The sequence below is a fragment of the Ranitomeya imitator genome, chromosome 7 (genome assembly GCF_032444005.1).
Source record: "Ranitomeya imitator isolate aRanImi1 chromosome 7, aRanImi1.pri, whole genome shotgun sequence".
NCBI lineage: Eukaryota > Metazoa > Chordata > Amphibia > Anura > Dendrobatidae > Ranitomeya > Ranitomeya imitator.
This window is the reverse complement of record NC_091288.1, coordinates 206,041,341-206,068,729: the sequence shown is the minus strand read 5'-3', so window position 1 is coordinate 206,068,729 and position 27,389 is coordinate 206,041,341. Positions and strand designations below refer to the sequence as shown.

Sequence of the window (27,389 nt, the reverse complement as noted above, 5' to 3'; positions counted from 1 at the left end):
TTTTCCTTCTTTTGCCATCTTGCTCATTGTCCTTGTTTTTGTTACTGCCAGTCTTCTTCTTGCTTTTTTTGTCGACCGCTGTAGTGAAAAGAAAAAAATCCTTTTGACTCCTTTCTGCTTAAGATGCGTTCTTCTCAGCGGCAGTCCTGCGAGAAGGAAAATAAATATCACTTCTCTCTTTGGACTGTGCCATTCACTTGACCCCTGAACACCCGCGGGGGCTGGAAGCACAATCCACTGAAAGCCGCGAAGGTGACGGCTATAAACGGTTTCCAGGGCGGCTCCTGTCTCCTTTGTAAGGAAACAAACCGCTGGAGGAGCACAGTGTGTCTCTGTCCCCAAAACACAAGTAAACGGACGTCCTTCCACCTCCAGACGCCTGAATGGCCGATCTGTCTGGCTGTACCGCAGGGCTGAAGAAATGCATTTTCCAAGAAAAGTAGTCGACTTGTAGGGCATCACCCAGCTTTTCCAGAATCCACTTAGAAATAGCAGAAGAGAACTTTTAACAAGTCAATCAGAGAGTATAAGGATTTCAGTTAGATCCTGCAGCTTCATCTCCCTCCTCTCCCCTCCTTTTTGTCTCTTACGGTTTTACACAAGATGTATATTTTTTTGGTAATTTTTTTTGGTTCCTTTTGAGCGTTACCAGAGAGCAAATTATAAGGGGAGTGGAAGGTGAGCCCCCGAGGTAGAATACTCACTACCTGTGACTCTCTACACCCGATGTGAAACTACAACTCCCAGCATGCTGGCTATTAAGGAGTGAGATTTCAATGCTATAAGTTGGATCAATTATTCTTAAGGAAGATAGAATTAGAATGGGCAATTGCTTATAATGCAATTACCTAATATTCGGGGGGAGGGAGGGAATTCTGTGAAGGCGGCGAGTTTGCTTTTAGTACGTGCAGAATAATAGTTGGTGCCGCTTTGCTTATTTCATCCGCTACCTGTTTTTCTTGGAAAATCTGCTTTTTAGTGTTGCATAGGGGGAAAATAATTTCCCTAATGAGGTGTATTCATTTGCATATGTTAATTTCTTCTACGTTGAACACACATCTGTTCACTTTAGGATGCAGATTTTGGATCCAATTGAAAAAACAAAATCCTAAATTTTTCGGCCACCCTTCCCCCCCCCCCCCCTCCAATGGTGCAGCAGCCAGACTGACAGCTCCCCGCCCACAAGGAGTTAAATGGCAGAAACGAGGCCGGTTACTAGAATCGGAGCACTTTAATGTGTGAAACAAAGCCGGCGAGCGCATTCATCAGCGGAGCTTGTCCTGTTTATTGCAGCCGGCGAGCACCTAATCTGCCATCCGGGGGGGGGGGGGGGAGGCGCGCAGCAGCTGCGGGAATAATGGCCGCACGCGCCCAGATTCTCTTCTTTAATTGAGCAAAACATAAAGGGAAACCTTATTAAAAAGCGCGAGGAGACGGAACGTTATAAATATGCACAAGCGCCGCTCCTCACCTGCACGAGACGGGCTCATGGTCTCACTCGCTGGCAGCCGTTCTGTCACCTCCCTCGTCTGACTCCGATGGCGGCCGTCTTATTTTACCGCCACGTAGGATCTCCACATCCAGTATCCAATTATGTTCTGCCGTAAATTTATCTTTTTTTTTTTTTTTTAAAGAGAAATTTTACACACTCTCTCCAAAAAAATCATATTTTCTCCTGGAGGCTTTGATGATAACTTTTTCTGGCTTTTCAAATGCCTAAAGTGGTGCATTAAATGAAATCCATAATTTAAAGGCACATAGTCGTCTCCTCCTCCTCCTCCGTTTAAAGTGTTAATAATTAGACAATACTCTCCCTTTTTGCCATTCCGGAAGCATTCATTTTATTTCTGACGCTCCTCCTGGGTTAGAACAATAGATTTAGTGGGAAAGGGTGGAGCTTAAACTAAATGCCCCACCCCCGAGGACCATTTATTTTAACTAAACTGGTTTTAAAAATTTCTGTAGATGATTAGTTTCTTAAATTTTCATTCTGAGTCCTTTTTTTTTATGGTACAGAACTCTAAATCCCCTGCATAGACAAAATTTTCCGTGCTGACTACCTGCTGCCATGACTGGATGGAGCCTGATGCTTCAATGCAGGTTGTTAATTATTGAACTAGTAAAAAGTTGTCAGTTAGTTTTAATGGCCAAATTACCAAAGTTAAGCATTACCATTTTTAGACTTTATATTGATTGGCTTCGAGGTCGCATTTCCTGTGCCAAAGGCAGGCAACTGCTCAGATGGCACAGAATCTTCAATGACTATTGGCTCCGCCCACTTTCAGTGTATGATGCATTGGCCACACCCCTGAGGAACAGAACTCAGAACAGTGACTCCTTCTCCTCCCTAGGACCGTAGTGGGGCTTTTAGTCTACAGGTACATAAAAATTTGTATCTTGGTGGAGGTCTTTATTTTGCTAGCCTCTCCTCAGACACAACTATAATTGCTCAACCGATCACTTGTCTAAAGGTGACTCAATGTTGCAACTATTGATAAGAGCCATCAATAAGAACTAGGCAGCAACTGCTGAGGTCATGTAGTCAGTACATTAGCCTTTAGTGAGGTGACGACAAGTATCACTTCGCCCCATGGATATTGCAATGGTCACACCCCCGAGGAACTTGGCACAGTAAATCCTTCTCCATTGGACCATAGGTGGCAGTCTTCTCATTTTTGTAAATGAAGCTGCCCCATTTATATTTTTTTTACTTTACAGTGCTGTTCTTTGAACGTCGGGTGAACAATGTATGTATCATACCTCCCTGATCTCTATCGGAACGTTTCAATTTTCTGGTTTAATGGTCCTAGAAAGGCTCAATGCGTTTCTAACCGCTTCACCGTCACTTCTTCCCTACAAAACAAACTGTGTTTATTCTCGAGGCTCCTGAAATGAAGGATTTGCGCTGATAGCGTCTTCCTCTCCAATCACAGGTGATACTGGCGGAAAGGAAGGGGGCCGACGAGCTGTATGCAATAAAGATCCTGAAGAAAGATGTGGTGATTCAGGATGACGACGTTGAATGCACAATGGTGGAGAAGAGAGTGTTGGCCCTCGGTGGGAAGCCGCCGTTCCTCACGCAGCTGCACTCCTGCTTCCAGACAATGGTATTGTAACACTCATTTTTAAACAATATTTATGTATTTTTCCATGTTATAACCCCTCAGTTTGTGATTGGGGGAAGTTTTGACTCCAGGGACCCCCACCAATCAGTGGTCATAGCACCCAACAAATAGCACCCAAGTGGCTGCATCTGGTCCTGCAGTTTGGCTTCCTTACATAATAAAGGGTTCAAAGAATGGAATTGTATATTGATCATTACTGCCTGAATGTAAAACCGGGCAGCACTATGAATGCAGCTCTGGGGATGGTCTCCTTTTCTCTATAGACTTGCCTTGGTGCAGGTGTTTTTTAGTGTAATTCATGTTTGTGTCTTTTTTTTTTTTTTTTTTTTTTTTTAGGACCGACTCTATTTTGTAATGGAATTTGTCAATGGAGGTGACCTCATGTACCAGATCCAGCAAGTCGGGAGATTTAAGGAACCACACGCAGTGTAAGTATTGGCACTGGAGGCGCCATTGCGGTATGAGGTTACGGTACTTGCGGTACAAAGGAGATTTAAAAACTGTGTATGGAAAATGCAACAAAGAACTCCTGTCTAAGGCTGTATCTTGTAGTGCAGCTGATCTCCACAGCACCACTCTTGTCCTTAGGCTGTGTCTGGTATTGCATCTCAGCTGCACAGTGCCATTCTTGTCCTTAGGCGGTAGCTCTTATTGCAGCTTAGTTAGACAGCGCCACTCTTGTCCTTAGTCTGTATCTGGTATTGCAGTTCAGCTCCGCAGTGTCACTCTTGTCCTTAGGCTGTATCTGGTGTTGCAGTTCAGCTCCACAGTCACTCTTGTCCTTAGGCTGTATCTGGTATTGCAGTTCAGCTCCACAGTCACTCTTGTCCTTAGGCTGTATCTGGTGTTGCAGTTCAGCTCCACAGTCACTCTTGTCCTTAGGCTGTACCTGGTATTGCAGTTCAGCTCCACAGTCACTCTTGTCCTTAGGCTGTATCTGGTATTGCAGTTCAGCTCCACAGTCACTCTTGTCCTTAGGCTGTATCTGGTGTTGCAGTTCAGCTCCACAGTCACTCTTGTCCTTAGGCTGTATCTGGTATTGCAGTTCAGCTCCACAGTCACTCTTGTCCTTAGGCTGTATCTGGTATTGCAGTTCAGCTCCACAGTCACTCTTGTCCTTAGGCTGTATCTGGTGTTGCAGTTCAGCTCCACAGTCACTCTTGTCCTTAGGCTGTATCTGGTGTTGCAGTTCAGCTCCACAGCGTTACTCTTGTGATTAGGCTGTATCTGGTGTTGCAGTTCAGCTCCACAGTCACTCTTGACATTAAAATGTATCTGGTATTGCAGTTCAGCTCCACAGCGTTACTCTTGTCCTTAGGCTGTATCTGGTGTTGCAGTTCAGCTCCACAGCATCACTCTTGTCCTTAGGCCGTATCTGGTGTTGCAGTTCAGCTCCACAGTCACTCTTGCCCTTAGGCTGTATCTGGTATTGCAGTTCAGCTCCACAGTCACTCTTGACATTAAAATGTATCTGGTATTGCAGTTCAGCTCCACAGTGTTACTCTTGTCCTTAGGCTGTATCTGGTATTGCAGTTCAGCTCCACAGTCACTCTTGTCCTTAGGCTGTATCTGGTATTGCAGTTCAGCTCCACAGTCACTCTTGTCCTTGGGCTGTATCTGGTATTGCAGTTCAGCTCCACAGTCACTCTTGACATTAAAATGTATCTGGTATTGCAGTTCAGCTCCACAGCGTTACTCTTGTCCTTAGGCTGTATCTGGTGTTGCAGTTCAGCTCCACAGTGTTACTCTTGTTTATAGGCTGTATCTGGTATTGCAGCTCAGCTCCACAGCGTTACTCTTGTCCTTAGGATGTATCTGGCATTGCAGTTCAGCTCCACAGTGCCACTCTTGTCCTTACGCTGTATCTGGTTTTGCGGTTCAGCTCCACAGTGCCACTCTTGTCCTTAGGCTGTATCTGGTATTGCAGCTCAGCTCCACAGCGTTACTCTTGTCCTTAGGCTGTATCTGGTATTGCAGCTCAGCTCCACAGTGCCACTCTTGTCCTTAGGTTGTATCTGGTGTTGCAGTTCAGCTCCACAGTCACTCTTGTCCTTAGGCTGTATCTGGTATTGCAGTTCAGCTCCACAGTCACTCTTGACATTAAAATGTATCTGGTATTGCAGTTCAGCTCCACAGCGTTACTCTTGTCCTTGGGCTGTATCTGGTGTTGCAGTTCAGCTCCACAGCGTCACTCTTGTCCTTAGGCTGTATCCTGTATCTGGTATTGCAGCTCAGCTCCACAGCGATACTCTTATCCTTGGGTTGTATCTGGTTTTGCAGTTCAGCTACTCAGCGTCACTCTTGTCCTTAGGCTGTATCTGGTATTGCACCTGTGCCACTCTTATCCATGGGCTGGGTTAGTATTGAAGCTCAGCTCCATAGCGCCACTCTTGCCCATGGGTTTCTTTTTGTGTTGCAGCATGTCCCTATGTGGCTCATCTGCCAGACAGAACCCATGGCCAAAAGTGTCATCTTAAGAAAACTTGACTTTTTTTTTCTAATTTTTAGAATTTCATACAGCCTTGTTAAAGGGATTGTCCACAATTTAGAAAAACAAAGCTGCTGATTTCTTACAAAAACAGCATAACACCGGACCATGGATTGTGTGGTATTGCATTCACCTCAATAAATCTAAGCTGCAGTACAATACACAGCCTGCACACTGGTGTGGAACTGTGTATGCCTTTCTAACCCTGAATGATCCCTTTAAGTCACCTAATTCCACCTAGATCTATTATTTGAGCCCTACATCAAGGAGACCTTTAAATCAGATTTGTTGCCTAAAGGTTTTAAGACCGTTCTTGAAAATGAAGTGCCGCTGCAGCGAGGGCTGAGGATCCCACCAGGGAATACGCTGAGTTTTTTTAAATTTTCTTTGGAAGAAGAAAGGCGAAGTAATTGCTATGAGGAGGAAGCGAGACGTGGGAATTGAGAATACAGAAGTCGTTGGGAAACTTGTAGAATATATAGCGGTATTTTTTCTTTTTAAGTCTGGAGTGTTTTATGATGATTTATGTATTATGCAGCGAGGCTCCAAGTTATCAGAGTTCCACTCATATTGTGTCATTTTTGTGCGTTTTTTTTACATTTGTCACTTCAACCTCCAAAATTTAACCAAAAACTTCTGACTTCTCTCTTAAAGGGGAGCGGTCGCCAGTGGACAGGTTTTGCTCTTATTTTATTCCCACTGCTCCCCTGAGTATTTTTTTTTGTTTTAAATCTGCCATATGGGTCCAGAGATATGGGCCTTTTTATTTAGGGCAAATTTTTTATGGGCCTTATTAAGGGGCATGGCTCACAGGGTAGTTATTCAAAGAAGCTCAGACACGCCCCTGAGGATCCCGCTGGCCACTCCCCTTGGAAAAGACCATAAAATTGAACACTAAATAAAGACTTTTATATACATATGTGCTCGTAACCCAGCTTTTCCAAAAATTAATTTAATAAAGAAAAATATTTTGGTAATGTTTGGGTACTTAATTTTTCTTGCTCATTATACGGACCCTGAAATCCACGTGGCCGCTCCCTGGTGCTGGCTCCAATATGTGACTGTTATGTTTCTCCCTGTAGATTCTATGCAGCAGAGATAGCCGTCGGGCTGCTGTTCCTGCACACTAAAGGCATTGTATACCGGTATGTGCTGCACTTCTCATGTTAGTGATTGTGTGTACACAGTGACTGCACCAGCAGAATAGTGAGTGCAGCTCTGGAGTATAATACAGGAGGTAACTCAGGATCAGTAATGTATGTACACAGTGACTGCACCAGCAGAATAGTGAGTGCAGCTCTGTAGTATAATACAGGGTATAACTCAGGATCAGTAATGTAATGTATGTACACAGTGACAGCACCAGCAGAATAGTGAGTGCAGCTCTGGAGTATAATACAGGGTGTAACTCAGGATCAGTAATGTAATGTATGTACACAGTGACTGCACCAGCAGAATAGTGAGTGCAGCTCTGGAGTATAATACAGGATGTAACTCAGGATCAGTAATGTAATGTATGTACACAGTGACTGCACCAGCAGAATAGTGAGTGCAGCTCTGGAGTATAATACAGGAGGTAACTCAGGATCAGTAATGTATGTACACAGTGACTGCACCAGCAGAATAGTGAGTGCAGCTCTGGAGTATAATACAGGATATAACTCAGGATCTGTAATGTAATGTATGTACACAGTGACTGCACCAGCAGAATAGTGAGTGCAGCTCTGGGGTATAATACAGGATGTAACCCAGGATCAGTAATGTATGTACACAGTGACTGCGCCAGCAGAATAGTGAGTGCAGCTCTGGAGTATAATACAGGGTGTAACTCCGGATCAGTAATGTAATGTATGTACACAGTGACTGCACCAGCAGAATAGTGAGTGCAGCTCTGGAGTATAATACAGGGTGTAACTCAGGATCAGTAATGTATGTACACAGTGACTGCGCCAGCAGAATAGTGAGTGCAGCTCTGGAGTATAATACAGGATGTAACTCAGGATCAGTAATGTAATGTATGTACACAGTGACTGCACCAGCAGAATAGTGAGTGCAGCTATGGAGTATAATTCAGGATGTAACTCAGGATCAGTAATGTAATGTATGTACACAGTGACTGCACCAGCAGAATAGTGAGTGCAGCTCTGGGGTATAATACAGGATGTAACTCAGGATCAGTAATGTAATGTATGTACACAATGACTGCACCAGGAGAATAGTGAGTGCAGCTCTGGGGTATAATACAGGATGTAACTCAGGATCAGTAATGTAATGTATGTACACAGTGACTGCGCCAGCAGAATAGTGAGTGCAGCTCTGGGTGTATAATACAGGATGTAACTCAGGATCAGTAATGTAATGTATGTACACAGTGACTGCACCAGCAGAATAGTGAGTGCAGCTCTGGAGTATAATACAGGATGTAACTCAGGATCAGTAATGTATGTACACAGTGACTGCACCAGCAGAATAGTGAGTGCAGCTCTGGGGTATAATACAGGATGTAACTCAGGATCAGTAATGTATGTACACAGTGACTGCACCAGCAGAATAGTGAGTGCAGCTCTGGAGTATAATACCGGATGTACGTTAGGGTCAGTAATATATGGGCAGTATATAGTTTTTTTTCTCTGCCAGTAGATGGTTGAGTGATGTTTTGTTGCAGACACTCCTATAATTAGCCACTTCATGATTAGATGCGTGAGCTCCTTTAGAGCCAAGCTCGTACTCCGCCATCATCCTGATAAGACGTAGGAAGCTTCTTGTGGGGGAGGTCTTGTCAGCACTTGCAGGTCTGATCCGGCAAGGATTGCGGTTGTGCTGCTTATCGGGGTCCCACTCACACTGACAGCACAGCGCCATCATCCGCCCATGTCTCCTATATCCGTCCATTATATTCATGCAGAGGTGTAGTGCACAGATCCCTGGTGCTGCTGTAGCAGAGCTGAGTTTGTCACTCCTCATAATGTCGCTGTAGAGCGTATACGGACAGCCCCGGCGACTCTGCTACATCCGTACGTTGTTCCTCTGCCTGATCACTCTACATGTGACCCATTCGTACGAGCCATAATGGGTTCTGGGAATACATTATCTCTGTGCGAGTGGGTTTGTGACCTGAGCCGCGATCTCCGAGCGGCCGATCCATTATGAAGTCGCGTTCCTGCTGAGAACGGTCATTTCCAGGTCAAGGTCACACGGGGACACGGAGGACAGATAAGGAGCCTATTTGTTATGAGGCGGCGCTGATTTATTTCTGCTGCAGTTGCAAGAGAGAAGATCGGTACCATTCACCCACATTCATTAGTCTATTTTATTTTTTTACATTTTTTTATTTTATTCTATATAACGGAGCCGCTCTGAGGTTTTTGCAGGGCTCCATCATCTTCTTGCCAATCAAACAATACTATAACTGAAGGTACCGGTGGCTCCCGACGTAAGACATGAGCTCTGATCCTACATTTTTATTACACAATTTCACCATTATTTAAAAAAAAAAAATCTAAATTACCGCTATATGGAAACAGCCACTATACAGACCTATGTGTCGCCATGGTTACAGACTACAAACAAACCTGGCGTAGTCTGACCCTGCAGTCGCACTTCTTTTTATCTGTCCCACTGAAGGAAATGGCACTGCTAGATCTGACTACGCAGGGTTTGTTTGTAGTCTGTGACCATGGAAACGCATAGGTCTGCATAGGGGCTGTTTGCACAATGGTAACAAATTTATTTTTTTTTAATTAACATTAATTGCTATATTTTTTTAAAAACTTTGGATGCATCGGGTCACTAAAATTAGTCAGGTATATATTTGACCTCACAAGACACAAATTGATGGATGCAAATGGGGTGTCGAAAATCTCCATCAGCCGAAATGTCCAGACACAAGAATGTCACCAATTTAACCATAACGTTCTGTACCATAAAGCAAGGTGCTGCGATTTCCTATGACCTGTATCCATGCAGATGGTCAGCAGTAATCCTCTCTGCCTGACCTCGTCGTATTGGTCTGTCCCTCTCGGCCGTCCCTCTTATCTGTGCCTCTCGGCCATATTTTCTCTTCTCAGGGATCTGAAGCTCGACAACGTCATGCTCGACTCAGAAGGACACATCAAGATTGCGGACTTCGGGATGTGTAAGGAGAATATATGGGACGGAGTAACAACCAAAACCTTCTGCGGCACCCCCGACTACATCGCTCCAGAGGTATATACACCTCTACCAGACAGTCATGGCTGTATATAATTTTTATTTTTATTTTATTAATTTGCACAGTATAATCACAGGTTGCTGCGTTTCATACAAAAGCCTGATAATAACACAGGGTGTAATGGGGTGCATTCATGGTAAATGGGCACTGTACCTTTAAGAAATGCGTGCCAGGCCGCTGTCCCCCGGGGCCCGTCCTGCTGATAGATTTGTCACACATGATCTCACGCTCCATGCTTCTGCTTAGATAGTTGGATGTGGCATATTAATGTGTGGCATTTATTTATCCAGCCTTTCCTTTACGTGTGTGTGCGTGGATATTTTTATTATAGTATACACTTTTGATTTGTTTTTCTTTAAAAAGACTAAAACTCCCCTTTAAAGGGGACCTGTTACTTGCCATAATCATGTAATTTTTTTAATCTGATGTAAATGCCGCCGATCTCCTGAATCCGGCGATATTTTTCTTTGGTTTCTGCTCCTCTCCATTCCCGAGATATGGCCCCATCTTCCCTATATATAAATCTAATCTTTTTTTAGCCAACTGGGTGTGATTCTCACAAAGAACACGCCCCCCTGGAACCAAGACTAGATTTATATGCTAGTAAACAAGAGACCGTATCTCAGGAACGGAGAGGCGTAGGAACAAAAGGAAAACATCGCCGGATTCAGGAGAACAGCGGCATTTACACCAGGTAAAAAAAAAAATTAAATATTTATATGAAGTGACAGATCTTCTTTCAAGATGTTAGAATTGGAAATCGTATTTTTTACATATCTTATTGATGAATTTTTAAGAAAAATAAAATGTAAGGCCCATCTATTAAGCAGAGTGGATGAGAAGAGCGTCTCCTGCCCTGGAGGACTGGTCTGGGAAGAAGGTGAACAGCCCATAGGCTGTTCATCCTCTATAATATTTGTTGTAATACCACTTTTCTCCTGTGGCGGAGCTGTAGGGAAACATAACACTTCTTTAAAGACCGCAATCGATTTCCTCCTAGAAGATCAGCTTATTTTTAGGGGCGTTTTAAAAAAAGAAATTATTTACATCGGTCAACCCCTGAAGGATGCATTGCTACTGTAGAAAGCGGGGGGCTAGTGGGCTGTCCGTATCCCACCATACTGAATTCAAGGACGAGGGTTGGGTCCTTCTCTGCGATCAATAGAGGTACACAACAAGGAAAACTTCACAACTTAAATCCCATTCATGTAATGTTTTCCGATTTAAAGGGGTCATGCAATCTAGGAGGGGGGGGGGGGGGGGATATGTGCAAACCAAAGCCAACCCACCCCCTCATACCAGAGTGCTTTTATATATATTTTCCCTGCAGAAACATCATGCATAATGATCCATCAACAGTGGATCAGTAGAGATCTATTGATCGAGTGTCCTCCAGCACACGGACGCAGCGGTGAACTTCAGCTAATGGACAAGAGCGAGATGGAAAATACTCTTTTATGCCGTGACCTTATGTTTGCCATGGGCATCTAAATGGGGCGACTCATGGAAAATTTCCAGAAATGTCACCACTCTTGTTTATGAGCTTTGTCTGCTGCTCAATGCCATATGTCTAGAGAAAGGCGCCACATTTTTGTCATTTTCTTTAACATGATCTTTCTTTACACTGTTCCCGTGTTCTGTACCATGAGATATTACTTGTGATTTTGGTTTTTTAGATCATCGCTTACCAACCGTACGGGAGGTCTGTGGACTGGTGGGCCTTCGGGATCCTGCTGTACGAGATGCTGGCCGGACAGGTCCTCGCCATTTTCCTCTTTGTGTAGATTCCGTCCTTACTATTAAGTATTCACCGCATTAATGAGTTGTCTTCTTACGCCTGCCCTTTGTCAGTCCTATATGGTCCGTTCTCTGAGATGTGATTACATATGTCTGCTTTGTGAGTGTTGCCCCTCGGTGTAGTGACTGCCCCCTATCTGTACTCTGCTTTATTTCAGGCGCCTTTTGAAGGTGAAGATGAGGATGAACTATTCCAGTCCATCATGGAGCACAATGTAGCATATCCCAAGTCTATGTCAAAGGAAGCTGTGGCTATATGCAAAGGGGTATCTATCCAAAATGTCAGCTTCACATGCATCCTGTCTGTCTGATGCACAGATGCTGGTTACAGCTATTCCCGCTCTTTCCCTTGGTTTCTTGCGTTCTTATTCACTGTTTCTTTGTTGCTCATTTTTGCTGTGTCCCTGTTTATCTTGCTCTGTTAGTCACTCACTTGCTCACTGTTTCATTCACTCTCTAAGTTGTGTCCTCTCTGGCTCTCCCTACCGGCTAATTTCTCTACCTTCCTACCTCTTGCTCTCCCTCTCTGGCGCTCGCCTGCTCTCCCTTTCCCCCCTGGCGCTCGCCTGCTCTCCCTTTCCCCCCTGGCGCTCGCCTGCTCTCCCTTTCCCCCCTGGCGCTCGCCTGCTCTCCCTTTCCCCCCTGGCGCTCGCCTGCTCTCCCTTTCCCCCCTGGCGCTCGCCTGCTCTCCCTTTCCCCCCTGGCGCTCGCCTGCTCTCCCTTTCCCCCCTGGCGCTCGCCTGCTCTCCCTTTCCCCCTGGCGCTCGCCTGCTCTCCCTCTCTGGCGTGTGCCAGAGAGTAGGCCTCTCTGCTCACTATTCTTTATTTCTCTTACCTGCTGCATGTGCTTATGTTCCCCTCCTTATTTTCTCCCCCTCCCCAGACGTCACATTGGATCACTATTATTATGCATTCCGCCTGAAAACAATGCTCCTAATGTGCGGCCTAAAAATCGTTCCTGAACATAACCCTTGTTGGTACGTCGCGGCTCGCCTCCTTATCTTCCCGCCAGTGTGCAGCACCTGCCTGTCACCGCCGCCGCCGCCTTCTGAGGAGGGCGCCTGTCTATAATGGTTTGTGTGTTTGTCACGTCTGTTTAATGCTGCATAAATGTAAAGTGATGTGACGACGATCCAGACATCTGCTGGGGGGTCCCTGCACTGGCGCTCGGCGGCCTCCTGGCAGGAGGGGCATTGGCATTGGCGAGGAGGTAAGCGCTGATGGATGTAACTCGCAGACGTGGATCTGCATGCAGAAGACCCGCTGTGTGTTACTGTGCCAACACTGAATGAGGTTTAATGAAATCTCACCCACAAGGTGCAGAAAAAAATCCACATCGGAAATTGGTGCTGCGGACTGGAAATGCAATTTGCAGGGTGGCCGCACCTGTAGGCTTTGTACCTCTTCCGTATGAAGGGCGCAGAATAAAAATACAAAACAAAAGCGCAGTGCACGTTTTGGGGCGAGATGGCACATGGATCAGTGCACTGAGAGGAGCTCCCAGCACAAGGTCTCGTGGAGGCCGATTACCATCGATCTGCTCCTCCGACGCTCCGAGAGACCTAATAGGAAATGGCTGGATGGCGCTGGCGAGCGGTAATGTGCTACGGGGCAGTGAGTCATCCCCGTTCTGCCAGGCGTGATGTCTTCTGGTGTACGCCGCGACTAGAGGGGTCTGTGTGCAGATCTGTCTCGCCCACCTTGTATGTGACTGGTGCTTTTAACTTCTCTGTTTCCCCGTTTGCAAGTTGTATCCCTTTTAAGAGCGCACAGAATATTGTTTTGCTTTTGATCTCGACCCTGCAGATCCGTGTTACCGCCCCATACTTGTTAATGCCGCGGCGCCCGTGACACACAGCTGTATAATCCTCCTACTCTGCAGCGGCACAAAGCAGCGCCTGTTCCTGCGCCCGCCGCACATCTGCTCCTCACATCCCAGCTTTATACGTCTTTTTCCGTTTCACTAGCAGCAGTATTATTAGTTGCTAAGCGAAAAGGATTTGGCACGAAATTGTGATTCTTCTCTGTAGTAGACATGCCGCAGGCACGTAACAAAGCGTGAAGGATTCCCCTGAGTACCGGAGGTGATTTCAGAGACGACCTCTCCATTGTGTCCCTGGAGCAGAGCTAGGCTTTCCGGGGTGGTGGAGGTCGCAGTCACTCCTGGTACCAAAAGGTTTCTCCGCCCCATCTAAATTCATACCACTATTATGAAAGTTTTTCCAAACTCTGAGGCCCCCATCGATCCTAAAATGAAGGGGATGCAATGCTTCATTTTCCTACCCCAAGTTATGATGCGTCCGGCTTCATTCACTTGAGTGGGACCATGAAAAGGGCAAGTTTCCTCCAAAAATACTAATTATTTAAAGGGGGGGGGGGGGACTCATCCACCTTTATTGAGGTTACAATATGAACGTCGACCTCGACCATTAATAATTAGTATTCACTTAGCAATGCCTTAACGTTATCTGCTCCTTACACGGTCTTGTCTCAGTATATAGTATATCAATAAAGGATGTTTATTACACACAATTAGACATATATATTTATACCTCCTACCGACCACATGGCCATTCCTTACGTAGTTCTGGCAGAGGAGGCAGCAATACATCAGCTCTGTGTCTCCTTCATTCTCTGCATTGGACCCCATCCTGAAGTGATGTCATCCCCTTCTAGACAAATGATAGATTGGTGGTCTTGTTGCTTAAAGGGGCTGCCCACTACTTGGACAACCCCTTCTTGAATAAACCTTCATATTCGAGTTTATTTCCCCCCATCCATGGAAATTGAGCTACAGAATTGGCGCAGTAAAGTCTGTAAATCCCATAGAAATTAATGGCGTGACACCGCCACTCTATGCGGTTTCTGTAGCGCCACCACCATTGGTTGGATCCTGGACAGAGTTAATCCTGTATCCGCCATGAAAGATAGAAATGGGAATAACCTTTGAAGAGCCCAGTGACCCCTTGGTCATTGGTGGATTTGTTCCATGGTCATTGTGGATGTGTCGGGTTCCTAACATTCTGGCCAAACGATGACCAGTGAGGGGTTCTGTCCCACCAAAGGTGGGTTCTTCTCCATGGTGGTGGGAAAGCTCTTCTCTTATGAGATTTTGCATGAATGTTGTCCTCTTTTTACAATGGAGGCCTCTTTCCGTGCTCCTGAAGCCGGAGCTGACGGCCTCTGTATTGCCTGATATCCTGTAAGTCGCGTTGAAAGGTCCTGATTGTCCTCGAGGAGACCCGGCCATTAAGGATCCTTTACGTAATTGCTTACTGGGCAAAAAGATCGTTTCCACTGACTATATTTTTTGGTTTTGATTTTCTCTTTTTGCAGCTTATGACCAAGCACCCTGGTAAGCGGCTGGGCTGTGGACCAGAAGGGGAACGAGACATTAAAGACCATGCTTTCTTCCGATACATAGACTGGGAGAAACTGGAAAGAAAAGAGGTGCAACCTCCGTATAAGCCAAAGGCGGTAAGTTGGGAGCTGCGGGTGTCCATCCTGGGGGGTTTGTGCCTTACTTGTGGATGTGTGTGCACGTTCTGCGTCTCTTCTGCCTTTGTGTGCGTTCCTTCACACTCACTCTGTGTGCGTTGGTGGCCAGTTTTGTGTGTGTCTGTGCCCAGTACGTTTACGTTGTGCCATGCTTGGTGTCTAGCGACTCGTAATGATTAGCGGTCAGCACCGTGACCGGTCTCGCGTTTCTTACCCAACCCCCCCCCCTACTTACTACTCCGGCTATCTGGAGTCACGTAGGATAAAAATCCATATAATCCTGGGGACCAAACTAACTGAAGACAGACCCCAAGGACCACATGTCACAGTGCCGTTCTTGCATGGACCCTTCCACTGGAGGCAGCCATTTTTAAAGTGCAAAGTACACGGTATTTGTCCGGATGCATCCTTGGCTCAGTGAGCAAAGAAGTCTTTAACCTCGCTTAGTGCTCAACCACCCTACAACTCCACTCCGGTCCTTTCCAACCACATACCCGCCATTCCTTCCTCCACCTCCCCATGTGACTAATCACACCTGAACCTATTGGGCTCTGTTCACACTCCCCTCAGAGCCTTTTTTGCAGTTTCCGCTGCTTGCACATCTATCCTTCCCATCAAGATGACCCTACAACAAATCAACGGTGAATAATAGTGATGAGACGTCTCCAAAACTAGCCGGGGTACATTACCCACCTAGAGGTTATAGGTTCTGCTTACGCCCCAGCTCCTTGTCATTGGCTTCATCAGTGACCTTCCCATATTCCGAGCCCCCGCCTGGCATATATGGGCGGCTATGGGATGGTGAGATTACAGCGAGGCGGTCGGGTCACATGCTTCACCCCTCCCCGGCTCCTGTTTTGCCTTTCTGTGACCTATTTTAGCGTGAGCAGAAGAAGCTGAAGCGTTCTGACAGTTTACAAGACAGCAGCAGTCTGAATAATTTAATCTTTGTAGTTTGCAGTTACATTTATTAAAAATGCACCATCTGTTTTGTTGCTTCTTTCTGAAAGGTATATATAATGCGGCGTGCCTCCATTACATAACGCCGCGGCATACGACGGACGGCCGTGGTCACACTAACGACCCTGGTTACTCGAGCTAAGATAACGATCTGCAATATTGCTCATCGACTGGTCCTTACCCGTATGACTCCTACAAGTTTAGTCATTCAGCTTTTGACCCATTTTTTTTATAATATGATCACTAGTTATCCTATGGCGAGGAGCACAAGTGATCAGCTGCGATCAAACCTGGCAGCAAGTGCTGAATTATTCTGCAGTGACGCCGCTGGACACATTAAGTATTACACCATGGCCAGTGAAATCAGTGGGATGCGTGTGTAACCCATGGACATGTTGGGTCCTCCTGAGCAAAAGACATTTTTTTGTTTATTTTTTTAGCTCCCTCATAGATCAGGATCATTTCGCCCACACTTTTACATGGGTTGTCCCATATGGGACATTTACATGTCTGATCGGTGCGTGTCCTTGAATTAAGATCTGCATCTATCACGTGAACAGGGAATGTAGTGGCGTCTGCCATACGAAAATTCCTTGTTCAGTTTCCCAAACCCGAAAACTGAGGAATCTACAGTAAGTCAAGGTATCCAAGTACGATCTCTCAAGAATGGATCCCGTGAAAGTGGCGATGATGATGCCGAGGAGTGCGGCGTTTCTCCACGTTGTGCCCTCCCTTCCTTTCCTCTAATTACACATGCTCTCATGGCGAATCTCACCCTGTCCCATTTAACACCTTCTGGTAAAGCGCACGGTGTCTGGGACAGTTTATCACAGTCGGGAAAGTGTGAAGGTAAATGTGTAAATAGGAGAGAAAGAAGGAGCCGTCCGACTGGTGAGACCTCCGCCGAGCGAGAGACACTGGAGCTGGATGGACAGAGCTGCTCTCATGGCCGTTATCAATACCGTGATTCTGGAATACGTTTTTTTTTGGCTTTTGCTAATTTTTTTTACCAAATTGAAAAAAAATCCGGAATACAGTCACGTGCTCGGCGCATAAGGCCCAGTTCACACTTTGTATTTTGTGCACAACGTATTTTTAGCCCAATCTGAGAATTGATCCGATAATTGTCTTCTTCTATTGCCGGCCCTCCATTATCTTGTGGTGTTTTACTATTAAATTCTGGCTCCGTTCAGCACATGAGACATTTCCGCTCTATCTGGAGCCTGTTTATAGGCAACTCAAAGTAGCCAAGTCGTCCTCACAAGTCATCTGTGGCCATTGGATTGGATAAATCGTATCAGCCCTTGGTTACAGATATAACGTGCTTGCTCAATTTCTTGCATATACATTGAAACCTTTTTGAGGTGGGCCAGCCCTTTAGAGGTGGGCCAGCCCTTTAGAGGTGGGCCAGCCCTTTAGAGGTGGGCCAGCCCTTTAGAGGTGGGCCAGCCCTTTAGAGGTGGGCCAGCCCTTTAGAGGTGGGCCAGCCCTTTAGAGGTGGGCCAGCCCTTTAGAGGTGGGCCAGCCCTTTAGAGGTGGGCCAGCCCTTTAGAGGTGGGCCAGCCCTTTAGAGGTGGGCCAGCCCTTTAGAGGTGGGCCAGCCCTTTAGAGGTGGACCAGCCCTTTAGAGGTGGACCAGCCCTTTAGAGGTGGGCCAGCCCTTTAGAGGTGGGCCAGCCCTTTAGAGGTGGGCCAGCCCTTTAGAGGTGGGCCAGCCCTTTAGAGGTGGGCCAGCCCTTTAGAGGTGGGCCAGCCCTTTAGAGGTGGGCCAGCCCTTTAGAGGTGGGCCAGCCCTTTAGAGGTGGGCCAGCCCTTTAGAGGTGGGCCAGCCCTTTAGTCTTCTAAGAGGGTTCATGCACTCAAAGATGGTCATTGTAGATGGGATGTACAGAAATGAAGACTAGTTTTCCCTTAGAATTGGTCTCGTGGAGACGTTTCGCTCTATTACATCTTCAGAACCTATAACCTCTAGAACAGCTGCATGTGGAGACTATCTCAGAGCAGAAAAAGGTACTAATTGACTTAAGGTGGCAAATAATTAACGTTAGCTGAGCCCAAGAATAGTAAAGGTACCTTCACACAACGATATCGTTAAGGAAATCATTGTGTGACAGCGACCAACGATCAGGCCCCTGCTGGGAGATCGTTGGTTGCTGAGGAAAGTCCAGAACTTTATTTTGTCGCTGGATCTCCCGCTGACATCGCTGGATCGGCGTGTGTGACACCGATCGAGCGATGTCTTCACTGGTAACCAGGGTAAACATCGGGTAACTAAGCGCAGGGCCGAGTATTGTCAACATCACAAGTCTTAGCAGCCAGCTGGCTCTTTCCAAGAACATGAGTTCATTGTCTGTAAGTGAAGATTGCCTTTCACCAGCACTGGGGTCAATGGAAATGGTCCTAACCTTGCAAGTACTTCATTAAAGGGGACCTTTCACTTGCAATAAATATGCAGTTTAACACTGTAAATACTGCTGTTGTCCTAAAACCAGCATTTTTTTCTTTTGTTCCTGCGCCACTCCATTCTGGAGTTATGGCCTCTCCCTTCCCTGGATTTAAACCTAGTATCTTTTTTGCCAAGTAGGTGTGGTCATCAACTCTCCTGTTGGAGTCTTCTAGATGCCCATGCCCCCTTTAACAAGCCTATATGTATATAGAGAGAAGAACAGCCATACCTCGGGAACAGAGCGGCTCGGGAACAACAGGAAAAGAACACCAGATTTAGGAAAATGACATCATTTGGATAAAAAAAAATATATTTAAAACAAGTGCCAGGTTCTCTTTAAAAAGCAATTCCATAGCGTAAATTCATATGGCATAATCTGCACCGCTACATATGAAAGGAAGCTGATGTGACCACACTCATGGGTTACTGGGGGAGTTGTCCCATCCCTCCAATGACAGCAGAGAGAGGTCTACTCGGGATCGAAGACCCGCCCATGAGGAGCAGTAAGAACAATAAACCTGCAGTTCAAACACCATTTTTTCATCTTTTCTTTTGTATTAAAGGGCCCCCATGCTATATTTATAGTTGGGTTCTGTGTGCACCAGGTATAAATATGTGTTGCATGGGATCATTTTTATCTGCACTTTCAGACTTGCACATTTTTTGTCACAAGAAGGACTTTATGACCGCTAAGTTTAGACGAGGCTGCATGTGATCTATTGTTCCCATGCTCCAGCATCTAATTAACAAGTACGGAATGTGCTCCCCTGTGACAAATCTGACGGATCCCATTTTCTGCCAATTTCCATGTGTCGCTTTCATGTTGTCTTCCTGTATCTGTGTTGCTATCAATGTAAAGAAGTCTCGATGGCTTCAGATCTGTACGTTTCCTCTGTGATTGCTGCCCGTGAGGAACTACTTTACATGGAAGATGTTTTAAGGCTGAGGACACTTCTGCCGGTCCTTGGACCACCTCTCTGCACCAGATGGTCCGGACAGTCGGAAGGGGGAAAAAATAAAATCTAAAAGGGGTTAGAGGTGTTGCCTTACACCCCATAGAAGCCGCATCCCCCTTGTCTATGGGCGGTTTGGTTTTGCCGTTCCGATCCATTCACTGGAATAGGTCTGACCTGCAATACCAGGTATGACCCAATGACAGTAGTGGCGCTGTTTTTCTTATCCTCTCATCTAGCCCCTTTAAGACTTTAGTTTTTCTATTGGCTGTTTGGTTTGAAAATTTGGACTCTTAAAGAGACATCCCGAGGCTAGTTTGGGATGCATATTAGTGACCATGAAGGCAACACTTGGTCCGCCATACCTTCTTGCATGGTGGTTCTACTGAACAAAGCAGAACTTTAAAGATCCATTTGGAGATCTAGTACGACCACAGGAGTAGCGGATTCTAAAATCTGTCTTCATTACAGCCGTCTGAAATCGGCCTTACCCTCCATGTTGGGGGTCTGGAGCAGATAAGGGCTGTTGCCCACCGCACCCAATGAGTCTAGTGCTTCAGTAGTGCAGACCACCTAATGGAAATAATGATCTAATTGGTTGTCAGGGTCAAAATTGCCTAAATTTACATCCCGATTTCCCGGCCTCCAATGCTTCCATGTCTTGCTCGCCCTCGGGGCGCATTACGCTGGTCTTATCTGAAGCCATTTCTGCGACATTCTTGCCTATATATTTTTTTTACCTTCTTGCTCAGACTTCTTTCTTCCAGATACAATGTTCTTTTCTCCTTTCGCTTTGACATCTTCTTTGATTTTTTTGATTTTTTTTTCCGTTTATACATTTCCCATACTTTTTTGTTTTTCTCCCCCCTCCTCCCATAGTGCGGCCGAAACGCTGAGAACTTCGACCGATTTTTCACCCGCCATCCGCCAGTGCTAACGCCACCCGACCAGGAGGTGATCAGGAACCTCGACCAGTCAGAATTTGAAGGATTTTCCTTTGTTAACTCTGAATTTGTAAAACAGGAGCTGAAAGACTAAACGGTTTGAGTTGCCCCTATTCCCCCAAGTTACCTCCCCGGCCGGGGCCTGTACGTGTGTAATCCGTCACGGGGTGGCATGCTCGCCCCCAAACAAATTGTTGAGTATTCATAACTTTGCCATCTTGCTGAGTGTGTCGGGCACGGCCTCGCTGTGTGTTCAGAGCCCTTGTGTAACCCTTAGGATGTGAAGAAAGAGGGGCAATGTCTTAAGTCTTATGACCAAGATGACGCGTTGGCTAGGGTGGACCGTGAAGACCTATCCAAAGCCAAACTGGGCCACGAGGACGACGTATTCTCTATAAACCGACGTGTGGCCCTGGCAGAGTTCGTCTTTCTCATCCAGCTCCAGAACATAAAGGATTCCGCTCATATAACAGAAAAAGGGGTTGTCTAGGAGTAAAAAAAAACATGGCTACTTTCTCCCCACATCACTTCTGTCCATGGGTTGTATCTAGAAATGGCACAAATGGACTCGCAAGACCTGGGCCATCAGCCATGTTGGAGATCTGTGGCCGCTGGGTGACCCGCCGCTTATCTGATGGCATCCATGGCTCATTTGATTAGATGGCCTGGCAGTGATCTGCCTACTACCTGACAGCATCCCCGACTCTTCATTTGATTAGCTGGCCTGGTGGTGATCTGCCTGTTACCTGACAGCATCCGTGGCCCTCCTTTTGATTAGCTGGCCTAGCAGTGATCTGCCTGCAAATGAGGAGCCAGGGATGCTATCGGGATGATTAGCTGGCCTGGCAGTGATCTGCCTGCTTCCTGACCACATCTGTGGCTCTTCTTTTGATTAGCTGGCCTGACTGTGATCTGCCTGCTACCTGATAGCATCCATGGCTCCTCATTTGATTAGCTCGCCTGGCAGTGATCTGCCTGCTACCAGACGGCATCCATGGCTCTTTATTTGATTAGCTGGCCTGACGGTGATCTGCCTGCTACCGGATAGCATCCATGGCTCCTCATTTGATTAGCTCGCCTGGCGGTGATCTGCCTGCCACCTGACGGCATCCCTGGCTCTTCATTTGATTAGCTCGCCTGGCACTGATCTGCCTGCTACCTGACAGCATCCACGCTCTTCATTTGATTAGCTGGCCTGACGGTGATCTGCCTGCTACCTGACAGCATCCCCAGCTCTTCATTTGATTAGCTCGCCTGGCGGTGATCTGCCTGCTACCTGACGGCATCCCTGGCTCTCCTTTTAATCAAAATGCTGGCAAGTAGGCGGTTGGTCGCTGGGCTTCTGCGTGGACCAGGTCCTGCCAATTGATTCCCACGCTCCCTAGTTGTGTTTGATATTTCAGCTCTGTTCCATTTAAAATGAACGGGGCTGACCTGCACTACCACACACAACCTGTGCACAGATGTGGCGCTGTTTTAGCGGCAGAAAGCGGCCATGTTTGTCTCATGTTTTGTACCTAGGTACGACACTTGTGCATTAACTATGTAATTTTTGGACAGATCAATGATAGAAGAAAAAAAAAAAAGCCCTGGTCTATAATCTTCCATGACCCCGGCTAGGGCAAATCTCACAGGTCCGACGTCCCATTGGCCAAATCTCCCAAGCTGCGCTCCGTTCCTTCCAGTGTTTTCTGCGCTGCGTGCCCGCGCTACACAGTAGATTTCCAAAGGGGCCAAAGCCTATCGATGACATAAAAATTCAGCAGATGTTCCTGTATGCGAGACCCCCATCATCCTCATCACTTCCGCATGAGTGGAGCAGATAATGCACTAGCGCAGCGAATGCCCCGGGCTCCGCTACAAATTGGCCAGTCGGCATGCAGCTTCAGCCAACCATTAACTCATTACTCCCTGCACATTCCCGTCCTGGCGCACGGGGCAAGCGCTCTGCCCGCCACTCCAGCGTCCATGTCAGTATTACCCCCGTCATTTTTTTTTTTTTTTGCAAACTCCAGAGCATGTTCGAACCTCCCTTTTAAGCAGTACACCTCTCCAAAGTTAGTCGTAGACATTTTTAATTTTGGAGAAGTGACCGGCGGCCGAGCCTGCAATCTGTGGCGCTCCAAGCTCAGTCAGACCATGCTGGGAGTTGTAGTGACTCTGCAACTGGAGACCCACCGGTTACCTATCGCCGTCCTGGAACGACGTGGTCGGGGGGTTACACTATTAGGGAGGCGAAAATGCTGCATCCCATTATTGTCATATGCTGGAAGATGCATATTGCGGTATTTTTACGCTGGAAGATTAATCATAGCAATAATTACTTCCCGCAGTGACGTCTGATTGTTTTTATAGTTTATTTGCAACTATAACTCCCACCGGGCAACCAGGAGGGAAAAGAAAAAAAAAAAGTGTTGGAGCTTAGTTTGACCATGTGTGTGAATGTAGCTGTCCGTACCGGCCCTGTATCTAATGCCGAGACACAGGGGCTCATATATCTAAATGAGGCAAAGCTGCAGTACCAGACATGGCCTGTGGACAAGAGTGGTGCTGTTTCCACAAAAGGAAATTTTCTGCTAAACTAATACAACCCTGGATCTATCGATCTCCAAAGCACTGTGCATTTAAAGTGGTCCCCTAGCCCCCCAATCATGCTCCAGTCAGTATATTTCCCATGCACCATGACGCCTTTAGCTACCGTCCTGCACGTTAATTCTTGGGGTCTTGCAAAAACCCAGAGCAAAATTAGAAAAGTGCGACCATTACATGCAACTCCTGCTTATATTACTACCCCAATAATTAGTTATCCCATTAGATGGGATTCGTTTTTACATAGAGGCCCGTTTCGCGCTGGGTAAGAGGGCATATGGTGCTGGTGTATTGTGGGTAAGGGGGTATATGGTGCTGGTGTATTGTGGGTAAGGGGGTATATGGTGCTGGTGTATTGTGGGTAAGGGGGTATGGTGCTGGTGAATTGTGGTGCAAATTTCACCCTTTCCAGCCAGGAATTCGGCTGCAGATTTGCATTCAATTCTACATGCAAGATAAAAGGATGTTTTTTTGCATCTGATTCGCTGTGGCATAAATATACGTACAGCACTTTTAATCATGCGAAAAAAAAAAAAAAGACGTCCAGAATTTTTAAAGGGATGTAATAAAAGCTCTAACCTCGGAGATGTGGTCCAATGCTGTATTAGCCATTCCTTTAAAAAATAAAAAAAATCATTGGGGCCCTTTGATTACTTGATGCTATATTATTGGCAGCTTATAGACGGTTTGTATATTTTTACGGAATTGCTATTTAAGTTACTTCGAGAGCGGAACGTTGAGCATCCTGACGCTAGCGGGGCGCTGTTTAATTTTTTTTTTTTTAGTTTCTGATATCCTTCAGTTTTTCCCCAAACGGCGAACACAATGGAGCTTCCTGCATACTGTGTTATCACTGAGGTCAATGTGGAGACTGTATACAATGAGCGCCCCCTAGTGGTGGCTGCGGTCATGTTTGTGTTAGTATACGAGATCGGGGTGACTGGTGTATGATTAGTACGGCAGAGATTAAAGGGAATCTTCTCATCGGGGTCTGATCTTCCAGTATGAGGGATGTTTTTTTATTTTGTTTTTTTTTTTACGCCATTATTTTGTATATGATTTTCAGCACATGTTTTCGGGACATCCTGTATTCATCCTCTGTATAAATGTCTTGTGCCAGTTTAACTTTTCGTACTAATAAAAAATTAAATTTATGCTGAACTTGTTTCCAACTGGTCAGGATGTATATTAAAAAAAGAGTTACCAAGTCTTCCAGAAGTGATTGTAAGCTTAAAAGGGTCGTTTCCCATCTTCGTAAATGGGGGTGTTGTTGGATGGTGGCTGTAAATACAATTGATTTTGCAATTTATCAGTTATGAAAATTTTCAGCCATTTTTGAGATATTAACATTTTTGTTTACAGCTCGTTGCCCTGGAGACCGACCACCACATGTGCAGCGCTTACAAGGTTTTCTTTTTCTATTGAGATGAGCTTGGAAGCGCTGCTTTGAAGCCGTCCTGGCTGGTTTCCTTCTAATCCTGACCAGGTTTATAACAGAGGTGGTCGGTTTCCTTGGCAACGAGGTGTAAACAAAAGAAAAGTGTTAATATCTCAAGAACGGCTGCAAATATTAATAAGCAATAAATTGCAAAAGTGCTCGTTTTTACCAGCTCTATCCAATACTATTCACATATGAAGATCGGAATAATAATCCTTTTTTAAAGGGTTCTTCGTATCTTTTAGAAGTTATCACCAACCAAAGGGGGAGAAGGTTACGACTCCTCGGACCCCCACCAATCCTGAAAACTAGGCGCGTCTGAATGGAGAAGTGGCCGGGTATGCACGTTCCCACTCTATGGGACCACCAGAAAAGCTGCGGTCAGACCCCTACTGATCAGGACGCTATTGCCCATCTAATGGCTGATAGCGTCTAACGATGGCATTACCCCTTTAAGAGGTGTCATGGAGGAGGAGATTAGTCTGTGCTGGGAGAACCCAATCCATCAATATGACAAATTTATGAACAAGTGTAGCTGCAGTGCGAAGCAAGGCGGACAGAGCGGCATTCCGAGGCCTGCAGCGCGCCAGTGAGACGTTGGTAGGTGGAACTGGACTGGTAATCCACCAGCATGGAGTCCTATTCTATCAATACTGCCATCATCATGGCCTCTCTTGGTTTCCCGTCACGGCCATCTTAACCACACGACCGGCTAGATGAACCAGTAACGTCATGGGGATGTTATTATGGACACAATGGGGGGGAAAACTCCACAGCGACCAATCGGCTACCAACTCTCATTTTTCGGAGGCACTTTTGAAAATGAGAGCTGCGTCCTGATTGGTTGCTTCACTTGCACCAATTTTTAGGCAGAAGACACTTTATTAATTGTACATTTCTGTTTTTTTTCACAATGATGCTGTGCTGTACACCAGGGCATAATCACCATTAAAAGGCCAAGGTGGAACCGCACCACAAAAATTTGGATTTGTTTGATCCATGGGGACTTTCTCTGAGTAATAATGAAAATTGGGTAAGGCGGTCCGTGATGAGACTGATGCAGGTTCCAGGGGGGGATTAAGCAATAGGCTCGGAGCTCTAGTAGAAGTAACCCGAGGAGCGGCCGCTCCGTGACATCCCTCCATCGTGAAGGAGATCACCGGGGCCCACGTCGGAGCGGCGCACTGTGTTCCATGGTAGAATGGTTGTCATGGTAACTGTCAGAACATGGGAGCTCCGGGCATCCTGCGGAGAGATGGGTGAAGATCTGCTTTTTGCTGCAGGGATTTAACCCTTTACGCATAAGTGGAGGCGATTTCATCTCTAGGCGGGAACCCTACATTAGCGATCCTTCTGCTCCGATATAAGACGAGCCGGAGCTCGTATTAATACCGGAGCGCAAACTATTAGCACCTATACCGAGACCTGGTGCAAACGTTGGAGTCTACGATAGTTATTAGCGATTTAAAGGGGTTGGCCAACATTAGAGAAACATGCAGGCATTATTTACCAAAACAGCGCCGCCACTGTTCACAGGTTTTGTATGGTACTGCAGCTTGAAAAAAATAAAAATATAATAATTTGTGGCAGAGGCCGCACCGTGACTTTGTCTGCGACGGATCCCACAGCCAAAGATCTCCACGCTGCTGCTACGTAGCCGCATAATTCAGGTGAATGGGGTTGCAAAAATGATTGAACCAGTTGGGAGTTTTTTGCAACCTCAATCTCCCGCGTTGGGCCCCGTTCAGACGTCCGATCTTCGCAGAAAGCGCTTGTACCTGTGATAGTGTATGGGGCCATTCACATGTCTGATTTTTTTTATTTTTTTCCCAACGGACCGAGTGGTCCCCATAAAATATCGGAGACCTATCCGAGTGTCTGATCAAAATCAATGATGCCAGACATTGGCTCTGAAGAAAGCGGACTGCGCTCTGCTGACATTTGAGTGCAGTCCTTTTTTCATGGACTGTGGAGAAAATGGGATGCCGCTCGTACCGCACTCTGATCAAGCTTTTGGTCACAATCTGACATGTGAATGAAAACCGTGCAATTATTTAATTAACTGTGCAATTATTTTTTTTAACTTGTTTGTGCCCCCCAGTAAGTTGTGATTTAGGCTGCCAGTGCCATACATTATTATAACACATCGATTGATCGATCTCTGACCTGATCCTGGAGCTTCTGTTAATAGTACAGACCCTTCCGCTCTCTGCATATCGATCATCTGGCACAGGAGAGTTAAAAAAAATAGTATGAAACGGTTATTCCCATCATGGATACAGCTGGGCAATACAAGCACTTTTGCAATTTACTGCCTAAAATTTTTTCACCCATTTTTTTTTTTTTTTTAAATATTAACACTATTTTCTTTTGTTTACAGGCCGTTGCCTAGGAGACCGACCACCGCTGATAGACAGTAGAACATGCGCAGTGCTTGCAGTAGAGCACGCGGCCGCCGTCTAATTTTGTGCATCTTCAGCGCAGTGTTTACAATCTAGACGGCAACGGTGGTCGGTTTCCTAGGCAACGATGCTGTAAACAAATGGAAACGGTTCATTACTCAAGAACGGCTGTGAATTTTAAGTAGCGGTAAATTGCAAATAAAATATCCATCTATGAAAATGGAAATAAACTTTTTTAAAAATTGCATAAAATTTCTGAAATAAGCAATTACAATTCGGTTAAAAAACAAATATATATATTTCCATCCATCCGACGAAATTTTTTGTTAATTTTACTTGATCCTAATCTCTCTTCTATCTGTTGATTTTTTTTTTTCTGTATAATCCAGGATTATTTGGCCTCTGTCTTGATCAAATTTTATTTTTTTTTTTTTAAGGGTCTAAATTTAGGAATATTTTTTGCGCTCGTGTTGCGTTTGGCTGTTGTGTGCGATCTGTTGTGGATGCGGAGGAGGAGGTGAACGTGGCGATGGAAGCCG

General features: G+C 45.9%; 1 protein-coding gene across 3 annotated transcripts in view; it reads left to right on the top strand.

The window, feature by feature from the left end:
• Window positions 1–27,389, top strand: part of PRKCB (protein kinase C beta) — a 133,824-nt gene that overhangs the window by 101,355 nt on the left and 5,080 nt on the right. For 2 of the 3 annotated variants that reach the window (XR_011314727.1, XM_069734541.1), the window contains exons 10-16: window positions 2,934–3,107; window positions 3,462–3,553; window positions 6,696–6,758; window positions 9,681–9,819; window positions 11,500–11,580; window positions 11,779–11,886; window positions 14,957–15,097. Coding sequence is in view for 2 of the 3 variants with exons in the window: in XM_069734541.1 (XP_069590642.1) it covers window positions 2,934–3,107; window positions 3,462–3,553; window positions 6,696–6,758; window positions 9,681–9,819; window positions 11,500–11,580; window positions 11,779–11,886; window positions 14,957–15,097 (798 nt within the window). In the remaining variant the exon portion in view is untranslated. Of the gene's footprint in view, window positions 1–2,933; window positions 3,108–3,461; window positions 3,554–6,695; window positions 6,759–9,680; window positions 9,820–11,499; window positions 11,581–11,778; window positions 11,887–14,956; window positions 15,098–20,356; window positions 24,165–27,389 lie in introns of those variants that run through there. The other variant, XM_069734540.1, reaches the window with a different exon arrangement.